Here is a 25,215-nt window from a genome sequence, read left to right on the forward strand (position 1 = left end):
CCTTTTGACAGAAGGAAAAAACATAATTTTAAACAAGATTTCCACTTCCTGTCATAAAGCTTGCTTTACAATTGAACTCAAGACATTTAAGCTCCTTCGCAGAAAGTTTCCCCAAATCACCGAAATATAAGAATATTTTCCAGCTTTACATTATGATTATTAATTTGGGATTGACTGACACGACCTTTCCAATGCCTCTAGCTTGAGGAAATCCAGAAGCTAATTAACTGCAAACATAAGGCTTCTTGGATTGGACACTCAACCATGCCTCCAGGGAAATAAAATGGCTCCAGAAGCATTTGAAGGCAGAGGTCCAGCAGAAATCCTGTGACCTAAAGAACAGATGGTGGTTGGAAAGGGTGCAGGAATTCCAGCAGCTGACTAATAACCATGACAAGTCCAGATTCTTCTAAATGTCTGGTGTCCCACCCTGCTGTAGGTCAAACAGCTTATCGAGGACATAAATGAAGCTAGTAGTTGCTGGAAGGAGAATTTCAAAGAACTCCTCAACCATGACTCTGACCTAGATGCAGATGCCCTTGACCCTATTCCACAGCAAACTAACTGATGCAGCTTCACCGCCACCCGAGACCAGCAAGAAATCATAAAGATCACAGAGCAACTGACAAACAACAAGGTTACAGGAGCAGGGGCATTGCTGCTGAAGTTCTAATGCTTGGCAAAGACTTTCTAACCTTCTGGGAAGGTGATAACATGCCAGGGAACCTTGAAGACATAGTAATTGTGATCATCTTCAAGAAAGAAGACCAATCTGATTGCAGTAAATCCAGCAGGAACTCTTTGTTATCTGCCACAGGGACAGTCATTGCAAGGGTCCTCCTCAAACACTTTCTCCCAGAGGCCAGAGTGTTGCTCCAATTCTGTCCATCTGAAAGGACAATGTACCTGATCTTCACTGCTCAACACCTCCAAGGAAGCAGCATAAACCTTTATACACTTTGACCTCTTTTACTTCATCAGTTGAGAAACATAATGGAGCATCTTTCTGAAATTTGGCTGCCATCAAAAATTTTCCTCCATCCTATGTCTGTAGTATGATGCCACACAAGCCATGATTTCAACAGCTGTGTCCACAAGAGACCAAATCTCAGTGTAGACAGGTGCCAGGCAAGGCTGGGCCTTCACCCAAACATTTTTCTTATCTTTTCTCACCACAATCGTGCACCACACATCCAACCAGCTTTCCAATTGAGTGGAGATTAATTACAGGGCAAATGGGAAACCGTTCACCCTATGCCACTTCTGCTCCAGAACCAAAGTCACCCTAACCGCAGTCGGCGTACACAAGCAATGCATGTACATTCACACATTCGGAAGCTAAGCTCCAAATCATTGTTGGCTTGTCTACTGAAGCATCTGAAAGATTGGGCCCTACAATTAACTTTCACAAAATATATATCCTCTAACAATCCATCTACCTGTATTTGGTCTGTAAATCACCATTTTCATTTCTAACCAATTATTTATCTAGCTCCCTTTGAAAATCATTAATTGACTTAATTACTTTAATTACTTTAGCTTTCATCCATCATCACTGGTCCACTTCCTTAACTGTTATTGGCCCATTACATTGCAAACCATATCTTGTCTATTCATCACAAGATTAACTAGCTTGAAAACCCACCACCCCACCACCTTTCAACATTTTTAAATATATCATAAGTAACAATACCCTCCAGAATATCTTCTGAACAGTATTAACTGTAGAAGACCCAGAACAGGTACCTCAGAATTATGCAGCCTTAGTCCCAGCACAGGGTTTTAAATTAATCACTATTTTCTAAGAATCATCAAATGTACCATTAATTTCTTATGCCTCCGTCAACTGTGAAATATTCCCATGTGTAATTTTATTAAATGCCTTTTGAATATATTAATTACACTGCATCCTTTCAGTTAGTTTTGTCCATCAATTTATTTACCTTCTGAAAGTGTTCCAGGTTAGTGAAGTGATCCTGTCTTTTTTTATAATACGTCAGTTCTAAGGTGACAACTGATTACATCCTCTATAATTTCCAAATTCCTCTCTCATTTTGCTTCTGAAATTCATGAGATAATTGAAGGGTAACTTTCTAACTTCGGAAGATAGCAAAGGGTTCATTTACCAGCTTTGCATACTTGGTAGTCATGATTGACCAGCCTTAGACTCTACTTGATACACTGTATCTCCATTGCTCACTTACTAAAAATCTATATCAATAATGATTAGTATCTGAGTTTCAAATATTTCATGCAGACACAAGCAAGCCTGCACTCACACTCACACTCATGCTCATGCATGAGCATATGCGCATCCACACATGACCTGCATGCCTGCATGCACACACATCCAACAGCTGTGGCCTCACACCATATCTCACAGTGACATTCACATCACACTACAGGGCCGACTCAGAACAGATCCAGCAGCTCACAAGTGGCCATTCACAAGGCATTGAGGATCATCATCAGCAACAAAAACATACACTACCACAGTCTGGTCTGGTATATCCTTCCCTCTACACTTATTATCAAGCCAAGAGATTACCTCTGATTCAATGAGGAGTGCAGAAGATCATACTGGGAGCAGCATCAGGAGTACTTAAAGCTAAGATACCAGCCTAGTGAAGTTGTAGAACCGCACTACATGTGTGCTAAGCAGCAAAAACAGCATGCAATAGGCAAACCTCTGTAATCCATCATGAATCAGATCAAAGTTCTGCAATCCTACCATGATGGAAATGGCAAGTAAGGAGCTAATGGGAGGAGGCTAAATTAGGGAATTGTTACTTGATGCCCTGGATAGACAAATGCTCCCACTCATTCTAGAGTCATTGAAAATTTATAGCACAGAAGGAGACCACTGAGCGCATTAAGAAAAAGCTGTCCAACCTAAACCTGCCATCCAGCATTAGGTCCATAATTCTGCAGGTCATGGCTCTTCAAAAACCCGCTCCCAAGTACTGTTTAATTGTGACTGGGTTTTTACCAGTATTACCCTTTCTGGTAGTGAGTTCCAGACACCCACCTTTTGGGTGAAAATATTTTTCTCATATCCTCTTGAATCCTTCCTCCAATTACTTTAAATCAATGCCCCTGTTTTTGACTGCTCTGCCAAGAGAAATAGGTCATAAGAGTCACAGAGAAATACCCTTCTGATTTGCTCAGTCCGGCTTCCTCATCATTTTATATATCTTCATTAAGTTGGCCCTCGGCCACCTCTGTCCCTTAGAAAACCACCTCAGTTTATCTAACCTATTTTCTAGCTACAATTTTCCAGTCTTGGCAACATCCTTGTAAACTGGAGACACAAAAGACTGCAGATGCTGAAATCAAAGTTGTAGCCTTGGCCAATTGCATGGGCCCTAGCTAAGCCTGTCTTTTTGTTGGCTATGTGCAGTAGTCTTTGTTAATCAAAGGTGTACCCATGGGTACTCACATGGGCTCGAGCTATGCCTGCCTTTTCCTTGGCTACATAGAGCAGTCTTTGTTCCAAACCTACTCTGGAACTACCCGCAACTCTTTCTCTGGGTGCATTGGTGCTGCCTCCTGCACCCATGTGGAACTTGTCAATTTCATCAACTGCCTACTAACTTCCACCCACTCCTCAAATTCTCCAGGACTACTTCCAACACATCTCTCCCCTTTTCTTGATCTCTCTGTCTCCATCATTTGCCAGCTCTTGCCCCAACCCTCTGCTCACAGTCCAGATGAAGGGTCTCAACCCAAAGCATCGACTATCCATTTCCCTCCACAGATGCTGCCTGACCCACTGAGCTCCTCCGGCAGCTTGTTTTTTTTTACTCCAACATCTTTCTAAATCTGCTTTGCAGCCTCTTCAGTGCAAGCATCTTTTTCCTCAAATGTGGTGATATTATTATTGGACACAGTATTCAAGCTGTGCTTCCTGTGCGACCACTTCCCTGTTCTGTGTGTTGTCTGATTATTCTCTCATGTAGAACTCCAAGAGAATTGCATATCATTGTACCTATTTAGGTGCAGAAAGCCATAAGCAAGACATAAGATCTGGGGACATCATTCTCTGTAGCCTTTATTAAGTTTAAAGAAACCTAAAGACTTGTAGAATGGGAGAAACAACCAGTAGAAATCATTTATCAACCAATCCGTAACAAGTTGATGATTCTTTGACATAGCACTGAATAAAATCCTATTTCTGATGTTGTGTTCAGCTGTGCAAGATTAACAACGGGGTAACATGGAGCAATGATCTCCAATTTGGCAATGTTGGTGTTAAAGCAGATCACTGACTTGCCAACACAGCTTGGTTCTGGTTGACAATAGTGTACCATTTCTATTGCCCTTTGCAGTGTGGTGGCAGATGTGACTCATGCTAAGCGTATATTGGTTGATATATTGGAACCAAAAAGCAGCTAAATGTAGTCAGATTTTGTAGCCCTGAAGTGTTAACCATTGCCATGATTATTTCCACTCTCAGTTTCCTGAGGTTAATAAAGTGCAACCAACTAGTTAGGTATGTTTTCTTTCCATTTCATGAGCTTCTCCACATTAAATGCTTTGCTGATATCTGCATATTGTATCAAAATAATTTAACTCTGGCCTTCCTTTATGAATGCTGAGATGAAGAGTTCATTATTTAAGTCCTCTGCTATTTCCTGATCCTGTAATATTTCATCCACTCATCCTTTAGACATTACATTGTGCTTTCCCTTCTCTCTGCTATAGATTCAGTAAAAAGATTTATATTGGTTCCTCTGACTTGCTAATTATTTTCTTAACTCATCAATGAAGATTAGATCCCTTTAAAGATGGTATCACTTATTTTTTTTTGAAAAAGGAAATTATAGGGTTAGATTTATAGGGTTTAGTTTTCTGACACAAATCAATAAGTAAATTGTAATGAGGATCTGTACTGAATTATTTTTACAAACACAAATCCCTCAAGCCTATTTACCAGCATTGCAAGTCCATTAATTCTCATTGAATTATTATAAATAAGGACTTACATTAATTAACAGTTCAGTGACTCTCAAGGTACATGTCACTTTCTCTTACTGATTCCAGTACAGTTATTCCTTCAACCGCAAGCATTTCAGTTGATTGCTCTTGTTTTCCCACCCTCTTAATCTTTGACTTTCTTAGGCTCTTTTCATATCGTTTTACATTCTAACCACAGTTTTTTACATTCCCAGTTTATTCCTCCAATATTATCTTCAGCAGTTAATGAGAGTGGGTCAGCAAAATCAATATTAGTAGCACTAATGATATTCCAAGTTGGTTCTACATCTAATTCAGTATTTATGTTGCGTGCAATGGTCAAGAGGTATCCACATTATGGGGAGCATTCTGAATGGAAAGTAAGGTGATGCAAACACAACTCTTTTTACAGAATATTTTCAAATATCTTACAACAGCTGTCAGATGGCAGTAGAGAAAAATGAATCCACGAATACATTCAATTCCCTATTAAAACTTTATTGAATTTATAACCTGGGGCTTAGTTCTATAAGTGTGTCTCAATTCTTTCTCTGGAACCTTGGTCACAATTCAATAAACACAGGTACAATAAATATCTTGATAATGCACTGACTACAAAGATCAAGTTAATTTAGCTAGCCTTATTTGAAAGCCTGTAAACGAATAGTTTTCAAAAGTGACTTCATGCTTGTCTCCCTAGAAGTACTAGTCTAAGGCACATTCTGGCCATTCAACAGAATTCAAAATCTGCAATGGTTTGCACTGCACCAAATTAGATTTGCAACTGTAATCTATCACGATACTGAAGTGACTATGTTCATATGCCTTCCAATTTAATCAAGGCCAAATAATTCAGTCCAAGGATTAAGCTTTAGAAATGATCTTACCTGTTGAATGCAAGACAGAAAAGTTGATCTGAACTTTCTGACAAGTACATGGAGTTTTGCTGCAGGTACAGGCCAGGTTGGTTTCCAGGGGTGCTGCTTCCTCCTTAACAACTGTATCCTTGGGTCTCTGATCATCACCATACAGGAATGCTGTCATTGAAAGCAACAACAGAAAATTTGCAGTCATATTCTTTGTTATTTCTGATTTTCATATTCCCTACCTCCTCCAACAAAGGGCGACAAATCAGAGTATCGTATTTTAGTAAGTAATAACATTGCTAATCATAGTTATATTGCCCATTCATTACTGTCAAGTGGAGGCAAAACCCTTCCAAGATATGAGATTTCTCAATGATGTGGCAATAGTATGAGCTCTCCAACCTTGCAAACAGCAACCATATCTGCGACCTTTCCTCCTCCCACCCCCAAAGTCTCCAAAATTATGCCCATCTTTCCCATACCTTCCCACAACAACTGGGACTGTATTCAGGTGCTACTATTTGTATTTATCCACTCATAAGCAATGAATCATCTGCAAAATTTTTCTTTTAACTACTGGAGTCCCCATAAAATCGATCCTTGGTTCTATGTTGTTTGTCGTCTAAGTACAACCCCCCCCCCCCCAGGAATATCAACCGAAAACATTGTTTCAGTTTTCATACGTAAACTGTTGAGTCCTAGCACTATCTCACTGTCTCATGAGTTCTTCACTATTACGAAATTGTCGGACATCCAGTACTGAATGAGCAAAAATTTCTTGCAACTTGTCCTTGGAAAAGCCAAGCCATTGCCTTTTGCATCCATTCCACAGCCACTGATCCCATCCCTCTGTCGGTGGTAATCTGAAACTGAACTATTCTGTATGTAATGTTCATGTTGTAGTTCTGACATTCAAAGGATGAACTTTGGACCATATACCCACATCAACTTTAAGAACTCCTATTTTTACCACCATAACATTATCCAGCTCCAAACACTTTCCATTTTCCTGCTCCTGAAAATTTCATCCATGCTGCCATCACCCCAGACTTGATTATTCTAATGCACTGCTTGCTGGGTTATCCTGTTCCATTCTCTACAAAAGATCATCCAAAACTCTGCAGGCCATCACCTGAGGACTCTCTCTAATCCATCATTCTGTGCTCACAGACCTATGTTAGTTCCTGGGTAAGTAACAGCACAATTACAAAAAAAATCATTCTTGCTTTCAATTTCCCCCATGTCTTCCATTTGCTTTTTCTCTGTAATTGGACAAATACTGGTTTTCCAGTCCTTGCCTCTTGATCATCCATAATTTGGTTTGCTCCATGGTGGGTGGCCAAATCAAGCTTTCAGCCACAAACTCTGAAATACCCCACCTAAACCTTTAGAGTCATAACCATAAGGTCAAACAGCACAGAAACAGATCCTTCAGCCTAACTGGTCCATGCTGACCAAGATTCCCATCTAAGCTAGTCCCATTTGCCTGCGTTTGGTCTATAAACCTTTGTTATCCACGTACCTTGTAAATGTTGTTAATGTACCTGCTTCAATCGCTTCCTTTGGCAGCTCATTTCATATACTGACCACTCTCTGGGTGACAAAGTTGCCCCTCAGGTTCCTATTAAATCTCTCCCCTCTCACCATAAACCTATGTCCTCTAGTTCTTGATTCCTCAACTCTGGGCAAAAGGCTGTGCACATTCACCCTATCTACGCCCCTCATAATTTTATGCATTTTGATAAGATCACCCCTATTCTCCTACGCTGCAATGAAAAAAGTCCCAACCTGGTCAACTCTTCTCCATAATTTAGTCCCTCGAATCCCAGCAACGTCCTTATAAATCTCCTCTGCACTTTTTCCAGCTTTCTATGTCTCTACTTCTTTTCATTGAGTTATACAGCATCAAAACAAGTCATTTGGACCAACTTGTCTATGCTGGGCAAGGTGTCTTCCTGAGCTAGTTCCATTTGCCTGCATTTGGCCTGTATCCCTCTAATTCTTTCCTATCTAAGTACCTTTTCCTCCCTTGATTCCCCTTAAAAGCTGAAATAAAATTTGTCATGTAGTCACACAACATAGAAACAGGGCCTTTGGCCCACTGTGAACACACCAAACATCAAATACCCATCTATATAAATCCTAGGCATCAGCACTTAGTTTGTAGCCTTCTATGCTTTGGCTATTCAAGTGCTGGTCTAAGTACTTTTTAAATGTTGTGAGAGTACCTGTCTCCACCATGCCCTCAGGCAGTGTACTCTAGTTTTAATGACCTGCTGGGTGAACACCTTCTTCCTCACATCTCTTCTAAACTTTCTATTCCTTGCCCTAAACCTGTGCCTGCTGGTTTTAGACATCTCCGTCATGGGAATAGCTTTCTTGCCACCTTTCCTATTTACATCTCTCATGATGTTGTATACATCATTCTCTCCTCACAACTGAAATGCTTCATCCTGGACGACATCCAGGTGAATCCCCTCCCCAGCGCAATCACATTCTTCCTATAGCGTGGTGCCCAGAACTGCAAACAGTATTCCAGCAGTGACCTAACTAATATTTTATAAAGCTGTACCATAACCTCCATGGTCTTTTTTTCTATGCTTCGGCTAATGAAGGCAAAAATTTCATATGCAGTCTTATACACCTTATATACATATGCTGCTGCCTTTGGGGATCCTTGGACTTGTATACTCTTTGTTCCTCAATACTTCTTAGGGCCCTACCATTCATTTTGTATGCCTGGCCTTATGTATCCTCCCAAAATACATCACCACACATTAATTGTGATTAAATTCCATCAGCCACTATTCTTCCCATCTGAACAATTCTGCAAAATTCATTAACTGCCCTCATATCTCCTTATGTGATCTGGCATCAAATTTAATTTGTTAACTGTATTAGAGGGCATTTGTTATCAGGAGAGGCTGGACAAACGTGGGCTCTTTTCTCTGGAGCGGCGGAGGCTGAGGGGTGATCTGTTGAAAGTATATAAAATTATGAGGGGCATAGATAGGGTGGACAAGCAATATTTTTTTCCCATTATTGAGCGATCCAATAACAGAGGGCATGCATTTAAGGTAAGGGGGGGTAGGTTCAGAACAGACATGAGGGGTACATTTTTTACTCAGAGAGTCGTGGATGCCTGGAATGCATTGCCTGATAGGGTGGTGGAGGCAACCTCATTGGGGGCTTTTAGGAGGGTCTTGGATGGGCACATGAATGAGAGGAAAATGGAGGGATATGGATATTCTGTAAGTAGAAGGGATTAGCTATGTCAACACAACATTGTGGGCCGAAGGGCCTGTTCTGAGCTGTACTGTTCTATGTTCTATGTTCTATGTTCTAACTCTCAGATGAAGTGTCTTGGGATGTCTTCATATATCAACGAAACTATATAAATGGATGATGATGTTGTTGTTGAATGCAGAGAACCATACTGTTGATATTCTTTCAGAGACTGTTGTTTTTCTGTAGCTCTGAGCATTGTTATTGGATGGCTGTATTATCGTGGCTCATTTTGCTTTTATTGTTAACATATGGAAAAGGGCCACATTAATTGTTCTGATTTCTTCCTTATTTGATAGCTAGGAAATATACAGAATTCTACAACAGTAGATGGACAGTGCCATTTTATACTTAGTGTACAATTGGGCAACACCACTTTATCTGGATTATTTCTAATGATATAATTGTTCACAATTATGGTATAAAGGTCTATTTTGGTACAGCTAAGGTTGTGTGCATGCACAGTAATATAATGTGTCAATGCAGAATGACATCACGTTATGTGTGTGCATTAAACTGTAATACTAAGTTGATATGTTGGGTGAAATAATGCTGATATAAAAGCTGCATAGAAGGAAAAGGGGTATGAAGGGATCAGTTCGGAATAACGACAACTTGAAATAATGTTTTATTTTATTCAAAGGATGTGAATATCACTGACAAAGTAGCCATGTATTATTCATCTCTAAGTACCTCTAGAACTTTATCTAGTTAGGCTATTTAAGAGAATATTCATAATCAACAATATTGTGGATCACGAAGTCACATAGAAGCAGATGGCAGAATATTGTATTAATGATGGCTGAATATAGTATTAATGGTAAGACTCCTGGCAGTGTGGAGGATCAGAGGGATCTTGGGGTCCAAGTCCATAGGATGCTCAAAGCAGCTGCAGAGGTTGACTCTGTAGTTAAGAAGGCATACGATGTATTGTCCTTCATCAATCGTGGAATTGAATTTAGGAACCGAGAGGTAATGTTGTAGCCGTATAGGACCCTGGTCAGACCCCACTTGGAGTACTGTGCTCAGTTCTGGTCACCTCACTACAGGAAGGATGTGGAAGCCATAGAAAGGGTGCAGAGGAGATTTACAAGGATGTTTCCTGGTTTGGGGAGCGTGCCTTATGAAAGCAGGTTGTGTGAACTTGGCCTTTACTCCTTGGAGTGACGGAGGATGAAGGGTGACCTGACAGAGGTGTATAAGATGATGAGAGGCATTGATCGTGTGGATAGTCAGAGGATTTTTCCCCGGGCTGAAATGGTTGCCACAAGAGGACACAGGTTTAAGGTGCTGGCGAGTAGGTACAGAGGAGATGTCAGGGGTAAGTTTTTTACTCAGAGAGTGGTGAGTGTGTGGAATGGGCTGCTGGCAATGGTGGTGGAGGCAGATACGATAGGGTCTTTTAAGAGACTTTTGGATAGATACATGGAGCTTAGAAAAATAGAGGGTTATGGGTTAGCCTAGTAATTTCTAAGGTAAGGACATGTTCGGCACAGCTTTGTGGGCCGAAGAGCCTGAATTGTGCTGTAGATTTTCTATGTTTCTATGTTTCTAAGACAGTCTGGGTAAGGACAACAGATTTCCTTCTCTGAAGGACATTAGTGAACTGAGTTTTTTTACATGACAAACCAATCTTTTTTTTAAAATTCCAGATTTATTTAATCATTTGATTTTAAATTCATTAACTGCTGTGTTCAATATTTCTAGCCTTTACTTGTTGGTCTAGTGACTTAGCCACCATACCACAGCTTTTTTGAGTGATAGTAATGATGTGCTCTTTTTTGTAATGAATGTGCATTATTGTGTCATGCTAGAACAATGGCTGTGTGCAGGTATGAATAGAATAGTGGTAATTTAACCATGTGTCTTGAAAGCTTGTGAATAATAGGATGGTCAGTTTTAGCGTTGGTGTAATTTGCATCTCAGTAGGCAGTGGTAGACCGAGGGTATATTCTGATACTTGCATGACTGGTTTGTCAGACCCAAGTTGTATATTTGACGTCAACAAATTGAAAAGATTCTCTTTTGCTACACTGCACTTAAAGTATCTTACAGTAAAGGATAACCAGTTTGACAAATTGACTCAAATTATGTCTTGCTAGTTTAAATAAAACAGTCTGGGACACCACTGACAAGGAGCAGAATTCAATTTTTCCCACTTTCATGAATAAAAATAACATAAAATGAATTTGAAAAGGAATGATTTTTAACCAGTACTCTTTGGACAAAATAAAGATTTTTTTTAAGGTTTGGATGCACTAAAAACAGAAATTTTATGACTGAAAACTGAATAATGCTGAACAACTTTATTTATCAATTGCATTGTATGCTGCACCCAGACATTATATTTCTGTTTGATTATAAAAGGACCCAAATACCAATAGTGTTTGACAATTTCAAACTCTTTGTTCCATGTTCTGTTTTTAAGCAAAGGTTTTGAGGCCCATTCATACCAGCAGCACCTATCAATGGAGAGGGGTATTCAGAAGTAACGAACCCATTAGAAAATCACAAAACGTAGGTATGGGCTGACGAAGGACAAAGGAAATTTTATTAGTTTCATTGAAACATCTGCTTTGTTTTCATGAGCCCATTACACGTACATGCTGGTCTTGTGGACCCGCTGATCCCTTTACTAGGTTGCCTGCAACCCAACTATTTGGACATCAAATCTCTTCACGCTTCTTTTTCCCGAGCCGGATGAAAACATTTTGGGATTCACTATGGCTACAGGGGTGTTCGCAGGTGGAGTATGAACGGGGACCCCTCCAGTCTTTACGCCCCCGCCACTCCACCTCGCCAGAATCACATATCCAAAAGCGGAGATATGTGAGCATTTGTAAATATGTGATGAACATGTTACCCTCCCCCCCCCCCCCCCCCCCCCCACCACCCCGTCACCACCACAAAAAAGCGGCCAAATTTAAAGTCCTGGTCGTGCCCCAGATAATATAAAACTAACCTATTTGCTTCAGCCACTGTGCGCAGACACCATTCAGGTTGAAATTACACGACACAGTTGCAACAACCCGACAGGGATGGGGACGGTGGCTGTGACTTTGAAAAATATTGTTGTTCTTCCCCACCTCCCCCCCCCCCAGCCCCAACACCCCCCCCCCACTCTCTTGCCAGAAAAAAAACATTGATCTTGTCTTTATCGTTTCAATTGGAGACTTTGTCTACAACTAAGAAAACCATGGCGACTGACGACTGGCGACCTGACATTTTTAAATGACCCCAAGCTGGTAGTTTGATATAAGGGATGAGAGAGAGTGGGATCAAAGCACCTCATCCGTTGCGTTTTAATACAATTCCCTTCTCCTAGCAGTGCCTGCGAATCCTTTCACCCCAACGTTTCAGACCATGTTACCGGCGGTTCTGGATACTTAACAATCATGCATTGAAATGTCAATGAGGGGTGCTGGTGAGTTGATCCTCGCTTCTCATGCCTGGTGAGAACAGTCAAATAGTGTGTCAACTCACCGCAAAGCTTTGTTCCAATGCCGCCTGTGAACTTTTGGGCCATCTGACACCAAGCTGGGGCTGTAAAACATGCAAAATATTAACAACGCATGGAGTCTTCCCGCACTGATTCTGGTCGGGTCAACCTGTTCCTTCAGCTTGGTGTGACTCGGCTGAGGAAAAGCTGACTCGAAAGCTGCCCTGCTCACATGAATCATCATTGCTGTGTATGCTCTCACTAAAAGCAACACATTGAAATCCCTCGGTGAACAGCAAGAGTTCAGCGGGTGGTCAGTGAGGCTGCAATTCTCCGGGCTGGATTAGAGCACTCGAGAGGGATTTACGACAGGGACTCTGACATCCTTGGAAAAACAGTCGTGCAAAATCAATAAATCGAAAGAATAGCTATTTCCGACTGATGATTTTCTTCACATTTTGAGAGTCTAATCAAATCCTTAAGGACCAGTCTCTCAGCCCTTATGCAGTCAAATGTGTATAATTGCAACATCGTGGTTTATGTTGAAAATTAGCAATCAGTAGCTAATCAAGTTCCAGAAAAAGATTATGAATTTTAATTATGAACTGTACTCGTGTGCTGCCATGAAATGTTTCAACGGAGAGGATGAATAATCCGTGTATAGACGGAACTGAAAACAAATAAAAACATGCAAATTGCAACCACAACAAAGAAACTGAGCTTCTTATTGCGCACAGTAATTATTCCCCCCCCCCACCCCCCCAACCCCTATTCTATTGCATTGAGTTCCCTGCCTATCCTTTGGGTTATTCATTCCCGAGTCCGAACAACCTGTTTCATTCAAGGATGAAGCCAAACCAACTACAAGTTGTTTTCGGTTACCACATCATAAAGTCGGCGCTTGTCAATTTGGAAATATTCAATACCCAATCAAGCCCAGGGTGGAGATACATCCAATGATTTGGTGATCAGGACGCCCAAGGTGATGTCTATTTATCCCCCGTGACCCAGGGGACCGGTGCCTTCAAATTCGCAGCATTCCGTGCCTTCCTATTCCGTGAACTCCCCCAACTCCCCACCCCGCCCGGTCTCTCCCTCTCCGCCTCCTTCAGCAGTTACACGTGCTTTCTTGTATTCACCTGCCGCCGAGCTGTCTCCGGCGCCGGATCGCTGTCCCGAATCGTTGGAGAAGAAGCCGAGAGATGCCATTTGCTCACTGGACGCTTCTTGCAGAGAGGGGGAAGCTGGCTAGAATCGTGGGGACCAAGTCGCAACGAGAGCTCAAAGCAGCATCCGAGTGAAAGGGAGCTGTCCGATGCTCGGGTGCTGAACGCTCAGACAGACGGGCTAACGTGAGCTGTCCGGAGTCCAGAGACTGAACACTGGTCACGCAGTTCCCAGGCGGGAGGGAGCTGTCCGGGATCCGGGTGCTGAATACACAGTCACACAGCTCCCAGACGGGGAGGAGTGTGGGAGGGGCTGTCCTGAGTTGAGGAGACGGAGCCGATCTTGTTTCTCTCTTTCAGAGCCCTGAGCTGATAAAGCTGGGTGATTGCGCTGCTCCTGGCTACTCCATCAGATGATGTTCGGATTGAGCGTGAGAAGAGGACTCCTGGTTTTATTACCCTCTCTCTGAAGCACAGATTGATCTGGATCTCAGTTACTTTGCAACGAAAAGCGGCAAAGAGAGGAGAGGGGGACGGAAGACGGGATGAGGATGGACGCCGTTGCAGGAATGTTTCCTGATCTGCAACACAAACTTTCTTTTACTGAAAAGATTTAGCGAGGGTGGAATGTGGGGGGTGGGGGAGCTCTGACGTAATCCAGGGGGGGGGGGGTGCGAGGGATTACTGGATTACTGTTGGTGGCGAGTCTGAATGAGTCACCCTGTCGATGTTATAGTAAATGCGAAAAGACGGGCTGCCGGAGTACAAAGCCCGCCACGGATGTGGAGCCACCCCGGCATCCTGGCGAGGCTTCACTCCCTCTCCCCGTCTTTGTCTCTCTGTTTCTTTCTATCAGTCGTCGTTCCTTGGCGGGGAGAAAATTAAAGCTACCACCCCCATCCCTCCCCTTCCCACCTCTCCCGGCTCCAGCGGGCGCTTTCCTCAATCACTGTTCATTCTCGACTGCGCGGAAGTCCAAACGTGGATTTCTTCAGCGATCACGTTCTGGTGTTGCGCCACTGAACCAAAATTAAGCGAAACTGGACTTCATCTGATTGAGTCTTTGTTAATCGCCTTCTTTTGAAATGAAGAAACCACCTCGGACGCGATCTTTATTTGCTAACGTCGCAATTCACATTTCCCGAAGAACCTTCCTATAAATCTTTAAAAAGAACACACCTGAATTCGAATTTGAGTTTCCTTTGTCGTTCTTTGAATTCTATACAGTTTATGAGCGGTCACTGACCGATAGTGGATCATTCAGAGAGAGGCATTGATGCATTTTGGAAAGAGTATTCTTACCGTGATGCTAAAGGTTAAGTAAATTATTGTTGATTTTTAAAAAAAAATATATACAGGATTTTAGAAACGGTCAATCTCGCGAGCTGTGCTTTTTTTTCTGGCCAGCAGTTCATGAGTTGGTTTATTTCTATATTTGATAAATCCTTTCCCAGAGCACCACATCTCAAACTGCACGGACTATGCTGACGATTCAAGCGTTACAGGTGGCAATGAACTGAGAGAGGTGATTGTCAACCGTCCTTTGAAAATTGCTTTAAATCAACAAGGTTACTCAAGTACAGGAACATTTTTCCAAGGCAATTGATAAATTAGAACCAACCCGTTCAACCCGTTATAATCCCAAAGAATGACAAATTCGGAATTGAATCTATATGGTCACTACGTCTTTAAAGCCAATCATCTGATTGAATGGAATGTGTTTAAAGAATAACATATTGCATTCAGGTACTGGGAACTTGTAAATTACAAAGAAAAAGCTGACGTGCTTAATTACATTTTCACTGTAAGGCAAGACAAAAACCTGAGAGGAGATTTGTAAATCACAGAATCATAGAATCATAGAACTGTACAGCACAATACAGGCCCTTCGGCCCACAATGTCGTGCCAACCTTTAAACCTTGCCTAAGATTATCTAACCCCTTCCTACCACATATCCCTCTATTTTAAATTCCTCCATATGCTTATCTAGCAATCTCTTGAATTTGACCAATGTACCTGTCTCCACCGCCACCCCAGGCAGTGCATTCAACACCCCAACCACTCTCTGGGTAAAAAACCTTCCTCTGACATCTCTCTTGAACTTCCCACCCATTGCTTTAAAGCCATGCTCTCTTGTATTGAGCATTGGTGCCCTGGGAAAAAGGCGCTGGCTGTCTACTCTATCTATTCCTCTTAATATTTTGTACACCTCTATCATGTCTCCTCTCATCCTCCTTCTCTCCAAAGAGTAAAGCCCTAGCTCCCTTAGTCTATCCTCACAATGCATACTCTCTAAACCAGGCAGCATCCTGGTAAATCTCCTCTGCACCCTTTCCAACACTTCCGCATCTAATGATGTGACCAGAACTGGACACAGTACTCTAAGTGTGGCCTAACCAGAGTTTTGTAGAGCGGCATCATTACCTCGTGGCTCTTAAACTCAATCCCATGATTTATGAATGCCAACATCCCATAAGCTTTCTTAGCTACCCTATCCATCTGTGAGGCAACTTTCAGGGATCTGTGGATATGAGCCCCCAGATCCTTCTGCTCCTCCACACTACCCAGAATCCTGCCATTAAATTTGTACTCAGCCTTGGAGTTTGTCCTTCCAAAGTGTACAACCTCACACTTCTCCGGATTGTACTCCATCTGCCACTTCTGAGGCCAGTTCTGCATCCTATCAATGTCCCTCTGCAAATCTTCAACAATCCTTCACACTGAGGAACGGGTCCGAGTTGTACCTTACAGAAGAGCAAAATAATACCCCAAGTGCCACCAAAATTGTATAGAACTGATGGTGAGAGTTTAAACTGATAAGCTTGAGACTTGTGGTGAGACGCTGAGGGAGGTACAAAACATACTCTAAATAATCATAGTTTGTTTAGCAAAGGTATAGCCGAGAAAACATAGGACTTAAAATTCTGAAAGTGATGACAGAAAATGGTGGAAGCTGGAGGTGATCCATTAGTCACAGAAGGCAAACAGGATGTTTAGATTGATATGGGAGAGGTTATTTCTGATGTAGTGGAGTTAGGAATATTAAATCTATGGGGGTAAGATACCATAGTTTATACAGAAGTACTTTATAGAGAAAACATGAAGAGTGAATGACAATACTAAAATAAGAGTACTGCAGAATGAAAAGAAAGGATATTACAGAAGATGATTTAGAAACCGGGACTCTCTGGACTGAACTGTAAAGCAATAGAAATTTTACAAAGATCTAATAATCTGCACATGCTGGAAATCTAAAACAACAAACAAAGCAGAAATGTTCTTTCTCTTATCATTGACGCTGCCTGACTTGTTCTGTTTTTAAATAAGAGTTTTACAGTAATATTCAGCATTCATTGTAGACCACAAAATAGTGAAAGTCAAATTCAGAGTAAAAGATTTGGATATAATTCAGAGAGTTCTGTAACACAGAAACTGACTGGATTGAAACCACGAATGCAGTCAAGGTGCAGGGACATACCCAGAGAATAAAATTCAGAATTATTTTCTGAGTCAGCATGTCGTAAAGTCCATGAAGGAAAACAGAGTGCTTGACTTGGTTGTGGGTAACGAACCATGGCAAGCAGATGATCTGACTGTTAAGGGTCAGTGATCAGTATTTAATTAAGTTTACAGTCAGAATGTATAAAGAGAAAAGGGAATTTAAAGTTGAGGCGTGGACTTAAAGAGAAAAGATTTTGGACAATGAATGAGGATTAAATCGTTTAATTAAATAGGGAAAAAGTATGAATAAACAACCATATGAGATGTGTAAGGTAAAAATTAGAGGTATCTCTTATTGAAGTGGTGCTCCAAAGTCCAGATTTCCATGAATTAACATATAAACAATATTTTACATCAGAATTATAGCACATGCTAAAATATGCTTATAACAGAGAAGATATAACATAAAAAATGTCAGAAGTCTGAAAATGAAAATTAGATTAGAATGGCCAGGCAAATGCATGAGAATAAATGGCAATTTCCATCAATGATAATGGGAAAAGATTTTATAAATTGTGGGAAATAAGATGACACTCCACAAAGCAGTGAGTCAGTGAGAATCAGAAATTCTTAATGGTATTTTTGCCCATTTTGTCAAAGCAAAATGAAATGAGTACAAGATCTGAACCAATCAGTTATAGCTCTATGTATTAAAAGTAATGTAGTATAGTGAGCGTTACACATTCAGGTTTGCTTCAGCTGTCTTCTTTGGATTCTACAGCATGAATTGCTCACATACACACCTCTCATACATTATAGAGTGGCATGGGCGAGGGAAGGGGTGGGGAGTGAGGTGGGAAGAATGAGCAGGGGTAGAGCAGTTCTCCCAAAAACCTCAGTGCCCCACAACCCACCCATAAATACTAAAATATTTACTCCTTTTAATGAGGAAATAAATGCCAGGATGGAGGGGCGTGATGGGAGTGGGGGTGAGGGGAGGAGGAGCAGGATTACCTACTATGAATGACATGGGAAAAGGCTGACAGAAAGTGGCTCCATCTGCCTCCTTCAGGTGTGGGAATTGCCCCTTGGACTCTTACCAATTTTTATAGATGCACCATAGAAAGCTCTACACAAAAAGATGTATTTCACTGTGTGTTTCAATGTACATGTGACTAAGAAATCATATCTTATTTTATCTTATCTCTCTTCTGTGCTAGATCTCCAGAGCCTCAATTCCCTGTCCTTTCAGAAATGTATCTCCTTCCACTTTAAATACTTCCACTCTAGGTTAGAGAATTCCAAAGATTGACCATCCCCTGTAAGAAAGAATTTCTACGCACCTTTGATTTAAATGATTTGCCCCTTATTTTGACATAATGTACCCTCATTTGAGGCTCTCCCACTAGTGAAAACATCTCAACATTTACCCTGTCATGCCTCCTTAGAGTCTTATATGTTTCAATATGATCATGTTTCATTCTTCTAAACCAAGGATTACAGACTGTCGCTCTTCTTTCTTCCCAGGAATTAATCTGGTGAATTTCCTTTGGATTACCTTCACTGCTACTCTATTCTTTCTTAGGGAAGGGGACCAAAACTGCGTGCAGTATTCCAGGTGTGCCCTCACTAGAATCCTGCAAAATTGTAACAAAAGTTTCCTATTTTTAAACTCTGACCCCTTTGCCATAAAGGGCAATATGCTGGTTGCCTCCTTAGCTGCATGCTTCACCTGCTTGCTAACATTCTGTGTTTCATGCATTAGAACACCTGGATCCTTGGTACCTCACTCATTTGCAGTTGTTCTCCATTATTAATCTGCCTTTTGATTCCTTTTACCAAAGTACATGACCTCATACCTCCCCACATTTAACTCTTCTTCAGATACTGCTGCTGCTTTTGGATTGCAAGGTTGTGCAGCATATAGCATATAATGACAAAGACTTCACACCTGCTGGCCATAAAATGCTGTCAGACTGATGCAAACTCTGGAATCTCTTTTCAGAAAGCATTTGGTATTTTCCACTGTGATTCTGGTACTTACACAGATTTATTTGTGGTGGTCCTCAGCTATTGTGGCAGAACTGTAAATTGGTGTCAAGAGCCAGGGAAGTAGAGAGTAGTACTTGTCCCCCAAGCTCCATCTATTTGCCACCATTACTGGCAAATCCCACTGCCCAAGATGCCAGCTGTTCCTCAATGAGAGTGAGGTCAAGATGACCTTGATTTCATTGAGAGAGCAGTACAGGCACAAAACTACAGACACAGGTCTTCATGTAAGATTTCATATTCCTCAGTTGTGACAGCTATGGAAAACCTGAATCTGCGTGTATGTTATTCATCAGAGAAGTCTGGGTAGGTTGTGGTGTCTCAAAGATAGCCTTTTCATAGATGGGCATGACTTTGCTTCTTTCTAGAGATCTCCAGTAATGGATTGCTGTTGGGAGTGTCACCACTGAGGCAACCATTGGATAAGTATGTTGGCAGCTGGATGCTGGATTAAGCACTCGCTGTTATGCTGTGGACTTTAGAAAGTCTTTGAGCAGTCAGTTCTGCAGCTGCCCAATATCAGCAGAATATCCTTTTGAATAATAGGAAGAGTAACAGTGTTACACAATGTACTCCTGGTTGTACTTTATTGGTTCAATAATGGTCATAGGTTACACCTAATGGCACAATTTACACCAGAAATTATCTCTGTGTGAAATTAGTGCTTTCTCTAGTGTTGTACTGAGCAGCAAATTGTGATAGGGTAGTGAAGGAAACATTTGGCATAGAATATAGAAAGCAGAACATAAAACAGTTCAGCACAGGATCAGACCCTTCAGCCCACAATGTCTGTGTCGACCATGACGCCAAATCGAACTAAGCCTACCTTCCTGCACATGATCTATATCCTTCCATTCCCTGTCTGTTCATGTGCCTGCCTAAAAGGCTTTAAAATGCCATGATCATGTCTGCTTCCACCACCACTCCTGGCAGTGCAATCCAGGCACCCATCACCCTCTATCTAAAAAAACTTCCCCACACATCTCCTTTAAACTTTCCTCCTCTCACCTGAAAAGGCATGCTTGCCTTCATAGGTCTGGGCCTAGAATATAAGAGTTGGGATGTTATATTGCAACTTTACAAAATGTTGGTTAGGCTGCACTTGGGGTATTCTGGTTGCCACACTGTAGAAAGGATGTGGTTGTGCTGGAGAGAGCGCAGAGGAGATTTACCAGGATGTTGCCCGGTTTAGAAGACTTTAGTTTTGGAGAGATATTGGACAGGCTAGGCTTTTCTTCCCTGGAGCAAAAGATGCTGAGGGGTGACCTGATGTACTGTAGGTACATAAGGTTAAGATTATGAATGCCAGATAGGGTAGATAGTCAAAATCTTTTTTCTATGGAAGTGGTAGCAAAAAGGTGAGAGTAAGGACTTTTAAATGGGATCTGAGAGGCAAGTTTTTTACACAGTGATATCTGGATCTTGCTGCTCAAGGAGGTGGTGGAATTCGATACACTCACTACATTTAGGAGGCATTTATTCAGACACTTAAATAAACAAGGCAGTCCTAATATGGGAAAATTAAATTAATGTAGCTGGGCAAAGAGGTCTGCATGGACGTGGTGGGCCGAAGGGCCCATTTCTGTGCTGGATGTCTCTTTGAATCTATGACTCTGGCAGAGAGCTACTTGGAAAGTTCCTCAAGCAAGGAATTTGAAAGTCAATATGACCTTGACTTCATGGAGAGAGCAGTACAGGCACAAAACTACAGACAAAGGTCTTCTTGTAAGATTTCATATACCTCATTTGTGACAGCTTTGCAAAACCTAAATCTGCATGTACATTATTCATCAGAGAATTCTGGGTAGGATGTGGTGTCTCAAGGATAGTCTTTTTGTAGATGGGCATGACTTTGTTTCTTTCTAGAGATCTCCAGTAATGGATTGCTGTCGGGAGTGCCACTACTGGGGCAGCAATTAAATAAGCATGTTGTCAGCTGGTTGCTGGATTAAGCATTCCCTGTTATGCTGTGGTCTTTGGAAAGTCTTTGAGCAGTTGGTTCTGCAGCTGCCCAATATCAGCAGAATATCCCTTTAAATAATAGGAAGAGTAACAGTGTTACACAATGTACTCCTGGTTGTACTTTATTGGTTTAATAATGGTCATAGGTTACACCTAATGGTGCAATTTACACCATCAAAGATAAAAATAGATGTTATATATCTAATGCCATGATTAGGCATGTGTATGATTCTGCAATATAAAAAAGTCAAACCCACCAATATGAAAAGCACATGGAAGTACCTTATTGCATTTCACAATGGTTACTATTTCACCTGTAAATGATCACTAATAGCTTTTGACCTTATTGTTTGGCCTTCTGAACAACTCATATTCTCAGTGCATACTTTTATGTTTATTCAAATTAACTCTTCTTGAAAGAGGTTTTGCAAAAGCAAGGTCTTTGCACTTCTTTAATGACTTCTGTTGGCTAATTCCCATGATACTCCCAGCGTGTTATGTGCTAAGTGCCAAGAATATCATGATGACTGAAGACCCAGTCTTGTAGTCTTGAGTTAAGCCAGCTCAGTGAGGAGCAGCTGCAGTCAACACACAATTACATACTGACCACAGAATCAGCCTACTCTCTCGCTCTTTCCAGACGTAGCCTCTGACTGAACTACAATCATTTCCCTGCCATCTAAACTGGAAAAGAAATTGACTCACTTGCTGCATCATTAGAAACTAAAACAGTTTGCAATGTATAAAATGCAAGCACAATCTTTCATCACTTACATAAATTAAGATAAAACAACTTTATTAAACAATCAAAACTGTTCATTAAGGAGATGAATTTCTTAAAAAGTATGAAAGTTTAGGATGTATAATGGAGATGAGAAGTTTACAGCCTCAAATTATTGTAAAAATTGATGGTTGTAACATTGTATTACATGGTGCGCTTCAAGTAAGGTTGTTGAGAAAAGCAACTATTTGGTCAGTTTTTCAGCTCATTGAAGATGGAGTCATCCTGTCTATGCAGTTCTGAAGCTTGAAATGGGGTGGCACAGTGACGCAGTTTGTGGAGCTGCTTCCTCACAGAGCCGGAGACCAGGGTTCAATCCTGACTTCAGGTGCTATCTATGTGGAATTTGCACATTCTCCCTGTGACCGCTTGGGTTTCCTCTGGGTAATTCAGTTTCCTCCCACACCTAAAGATGTGTAGGTTAGCCACTGTAAATTGCTCCTAGTGAGTAGTTGAGTGGTAGCATATTGGGGGGGATGTGTGTGTGGGGTGAGTTGGTGAGAATATAGGGAGAATAAAACATGCTTTTTTTTGTAAATGGGTGATTGTTGGTTGGAATGGACTTGATGGGCTGAAGGGCCTGTTTCCATGCTGTATCTCTCAATGAGTCTATGACTCTGAGAACTTTGAATTTTATATTGGGCTGGATTGTACTGGTCTTCCACTGGTGGTTCCCTAGATGTGTTGGGTAACTGCAGTGCACATTCCATGCCATTTCTGACTCCTGCACCTGTGCTTTGCAACGCAGAAGTCAGAGGTGCTCAGGAGGTCAGAGGTCAGCCTATCAGCTCTGGCATTCCACTGCTGGACTCACCAAAGATAGAGCACTGACCTACTGATCTGGGGGGGGGGGGGGGGGGCAGTGGATGCACTTCTCGTTTGGGCATTCAGCTTTACGTGAGGATGGTTGGTACGTGTAACACAACTCCTTTCATTTGGTAACCAAGCCTGATTAGGAAGTAAGTGCAGATATCTAGCTTGTTTTGTTTTGCTATATTTTATTTAATCTTGATTACCCTAATGAATTTCTACCACTGCATGCTGTTTTAAGTAAATATAACCGTTTAAGATGCTTTTGATACCTTAAAAAAATTTATTTAAACCCGTTTGAACAGCCGGAGGCTTAGTTGCTACTTAAATCTTGCTCAGTGGAAGCTAAGCTGAAGAGGTCTGCATCCACAGAAGCTTATGAGGCTGCTGGTAAAGCATGCGGACTGCTGTCCGAGCCAACTCAGGCACAATCAGTCCTTTATTTAACATTTATTTACGGTATATTGCCACCACTGGAAATGAGAGCAAATCCAACCCTAAGTACTCTCCTGAATGAAATGGCTTGCAGGATAATTTTCAAGGGCAGTTAAGTAAACCACATTGATGATCTGCAATCACTTATGGATCAGGATATGTAAGAATGTCACGTTTCCTTTCTTGATGGACATGAGTGAAACAAATGAGTTCTAATGGCAATCCTGCAGCTTAATAGTGCGCCATTACTGATACTAACTTTTTAATGCAGATTTATTCATTTGAATTCAAGTTCTTCAGCTGTCATAATGACCTTTGAAATTAAGGATCTGGAGGAATAGTCCACACCTTTGAAAATGAGTCCAGTAACAACCAAATTTATGCCACCAAAGTCTCATTTACTTCACTGAATTGAAAGGGAGGTATTTGTTCTTGTGTTTGTGTGATGAAAGGTATTCATTACCAAAATCTGGAACAAGGATAAGGATTTGAGTGTGACTGATGACTATTTATCATCTACTCTCCATTGTGTATCTGGTATCAGATTTTCTTCAAAACCATATGATACAGAGACAGTTGTCAGAATAAAGGCAAGTTTGTAATAGTTAGCCGTGTACAGTTCGTAAGAAGTCCGACAATCTGGAAGAAGTGAGATGGCATGATTTGTAATTCTCTTCAGATTGTCAGAACAGTGCACACTACTCCACTGATAGCTTCTCCAAAACCAAGAAGACCTCCATCTCCCCACTGGATTCCCCATTGTGTGCCATGGAATTGCAGGAATAATGTTGTCCATATGCTGTTATCTCACTGGATCTTCTGTTTATGTGAGCTTGCTGCACACAAATAAGTGGTTGTGTTTTCTTTCATTACAAGAGAGCCTCCACTGGAAAACTATTTCATTGACTTTGATCTGCTTTTGGAAGCCCTGTGGTAAGAAAGTTGCTTATGTATGTTATTTTATCCAGTGTATGATTTAAAATAACTTTGAAAGATTGGAGGATATCAAAACAATAAGTTATTGAATAAAAAGATCCCCAGTCCAGTCTGGTGTCATAATAATAAAGACTTTGTCATTCTCAGACATTGTCCTGCATCTGAATATTTAAAATGTAGAAAATTGTATTTTGCATTGTGTGTTGAGGTTCTAATGGGAAGTTAAATCACTGCTCACTCATATCTGTAGTTTTTACTAGATTATGAACCTGAAATAAAATGTCTTATGTAAATCTTTAATCCACGATATGTATTATCAAAGCATTTCTATAATTTGCTGAATATTTTTGTGTTAAAATCTGCATTGGTTAGATTGGCTTGTGTGTATGTGTGAATGTCTTTTAGTTAAAGAAAGAAATTTAAAGCTTCTTTGTTTTCTGAGAAACAGACACATCAGAGTGGATCTTATTCAGTATGGTATAGGATGAGACACATTATTTGTTAAAAAGTTAAAATTTATTTCTTCTTTCCATTGATGTTTCATATTTATATTGCTGTAACCTGAGTCAGCTGACTTCATTTCCTACCCCTTTTTGAAATATCAATATTTATCAATATTTGGCTTTATACTTTAACAAGAACATTAATTGTGACCTTCAAAAGATCCAACATACATTTAAACACAAAATATTTTACCTCTTGTGTCTTGAATACTTTCAAGAAAACTACAAATGCAAATGTTTCTTTTTCTAATACTGCTCAGTTTGAACTTGTGTACAACAATGTGGTGGTACTGGAAATCTATTTTAACAGTACACAAGGCAATGAGTTGAATGATTATAAACTAACAAGGCTCAATAAGACGATTCCTTTGGGAGGTTTTACGAAGCAGTTTTCTATAGTCATATGGATTATCTTCATCTTGAACTTCTTCTTGTGGAACCGATGTTCTGAGGAATAAAGTCAAATGTAATAATTAGCTATACTTTTACTGCAGGAAAATAGACCAATATGTTTAAAATGCTTCATCCTCCTGCAACTCTGTGTGAGCCAACCTCAAAAAATGCCTTTGCAGAACGATATTCCTT

General features: G+C 40.9%; 2 protein-coding genes across 2 annotated transcripts in view; both read right to left on the reverse strand.

Moving 5' to 3' along the window:
- Positions 1-13,755, reverse strand: part of gad2 (glutamate decarboxylase 2) — a 98,538-nt gene extending 84,783 nt beyond the window's left edge. Inside the window, exons 1-3 of the mRNA XM_052016176.1 lie at positions 13,686-13,755; positions 12,591-12,650; positions 5,844-5,993 (exon numbers count right to left, since the gene is read on the reverse strand). Of these exons, the coding sequence (XP_051872136.1) occupies positions 5,844-5,993; positions 12,591-12,650; positions 13,686-13,755 (280 nt within the window). The remainder of the gene's footprint in view (positions 1-5,843; positions 5,994-12,590; positions 12,651-13,685) is intronic.
- A 233-nt stretch (positions 13,756-13,988) lies between these two features.
- The window catches only part of myo3a (myosin IIIA), a 180,065-nt gene continuing 168,838 nt past the window's right edge, over positions 13,989-25,215 (reverse strand). The window contains exons 27-28 of the mRNA XM_052016177.1: positions 24,977-25,077; positions 13,989-14,293 (exon numbers count right to left, since the gene is read on the reverse strand). Of these exons, the coding sequence (XP_051872137.1) occupies positions 13,989-14,293; positions 24,977-25,077 (406 nt within the window). The remainder of the gene's footprint in view (positions 14,294-24,976; positions 25,078-25,215) is intronic.

Source organism: Pristis pectinata, chromosome 5 (genome assembly GCF_009764475.1).
Source record: "Pristis pectinata isolate sPriPec2 chromosome 5, sPriPec2.1.pri, whole genome shotgun sequence".
Lineage (NCBI taxonomy): Eukaryota > Metazoa > Chordata > Chondrichthyes > Rhinopristiformes > Pristidae > Pristis > Pristis pectinata.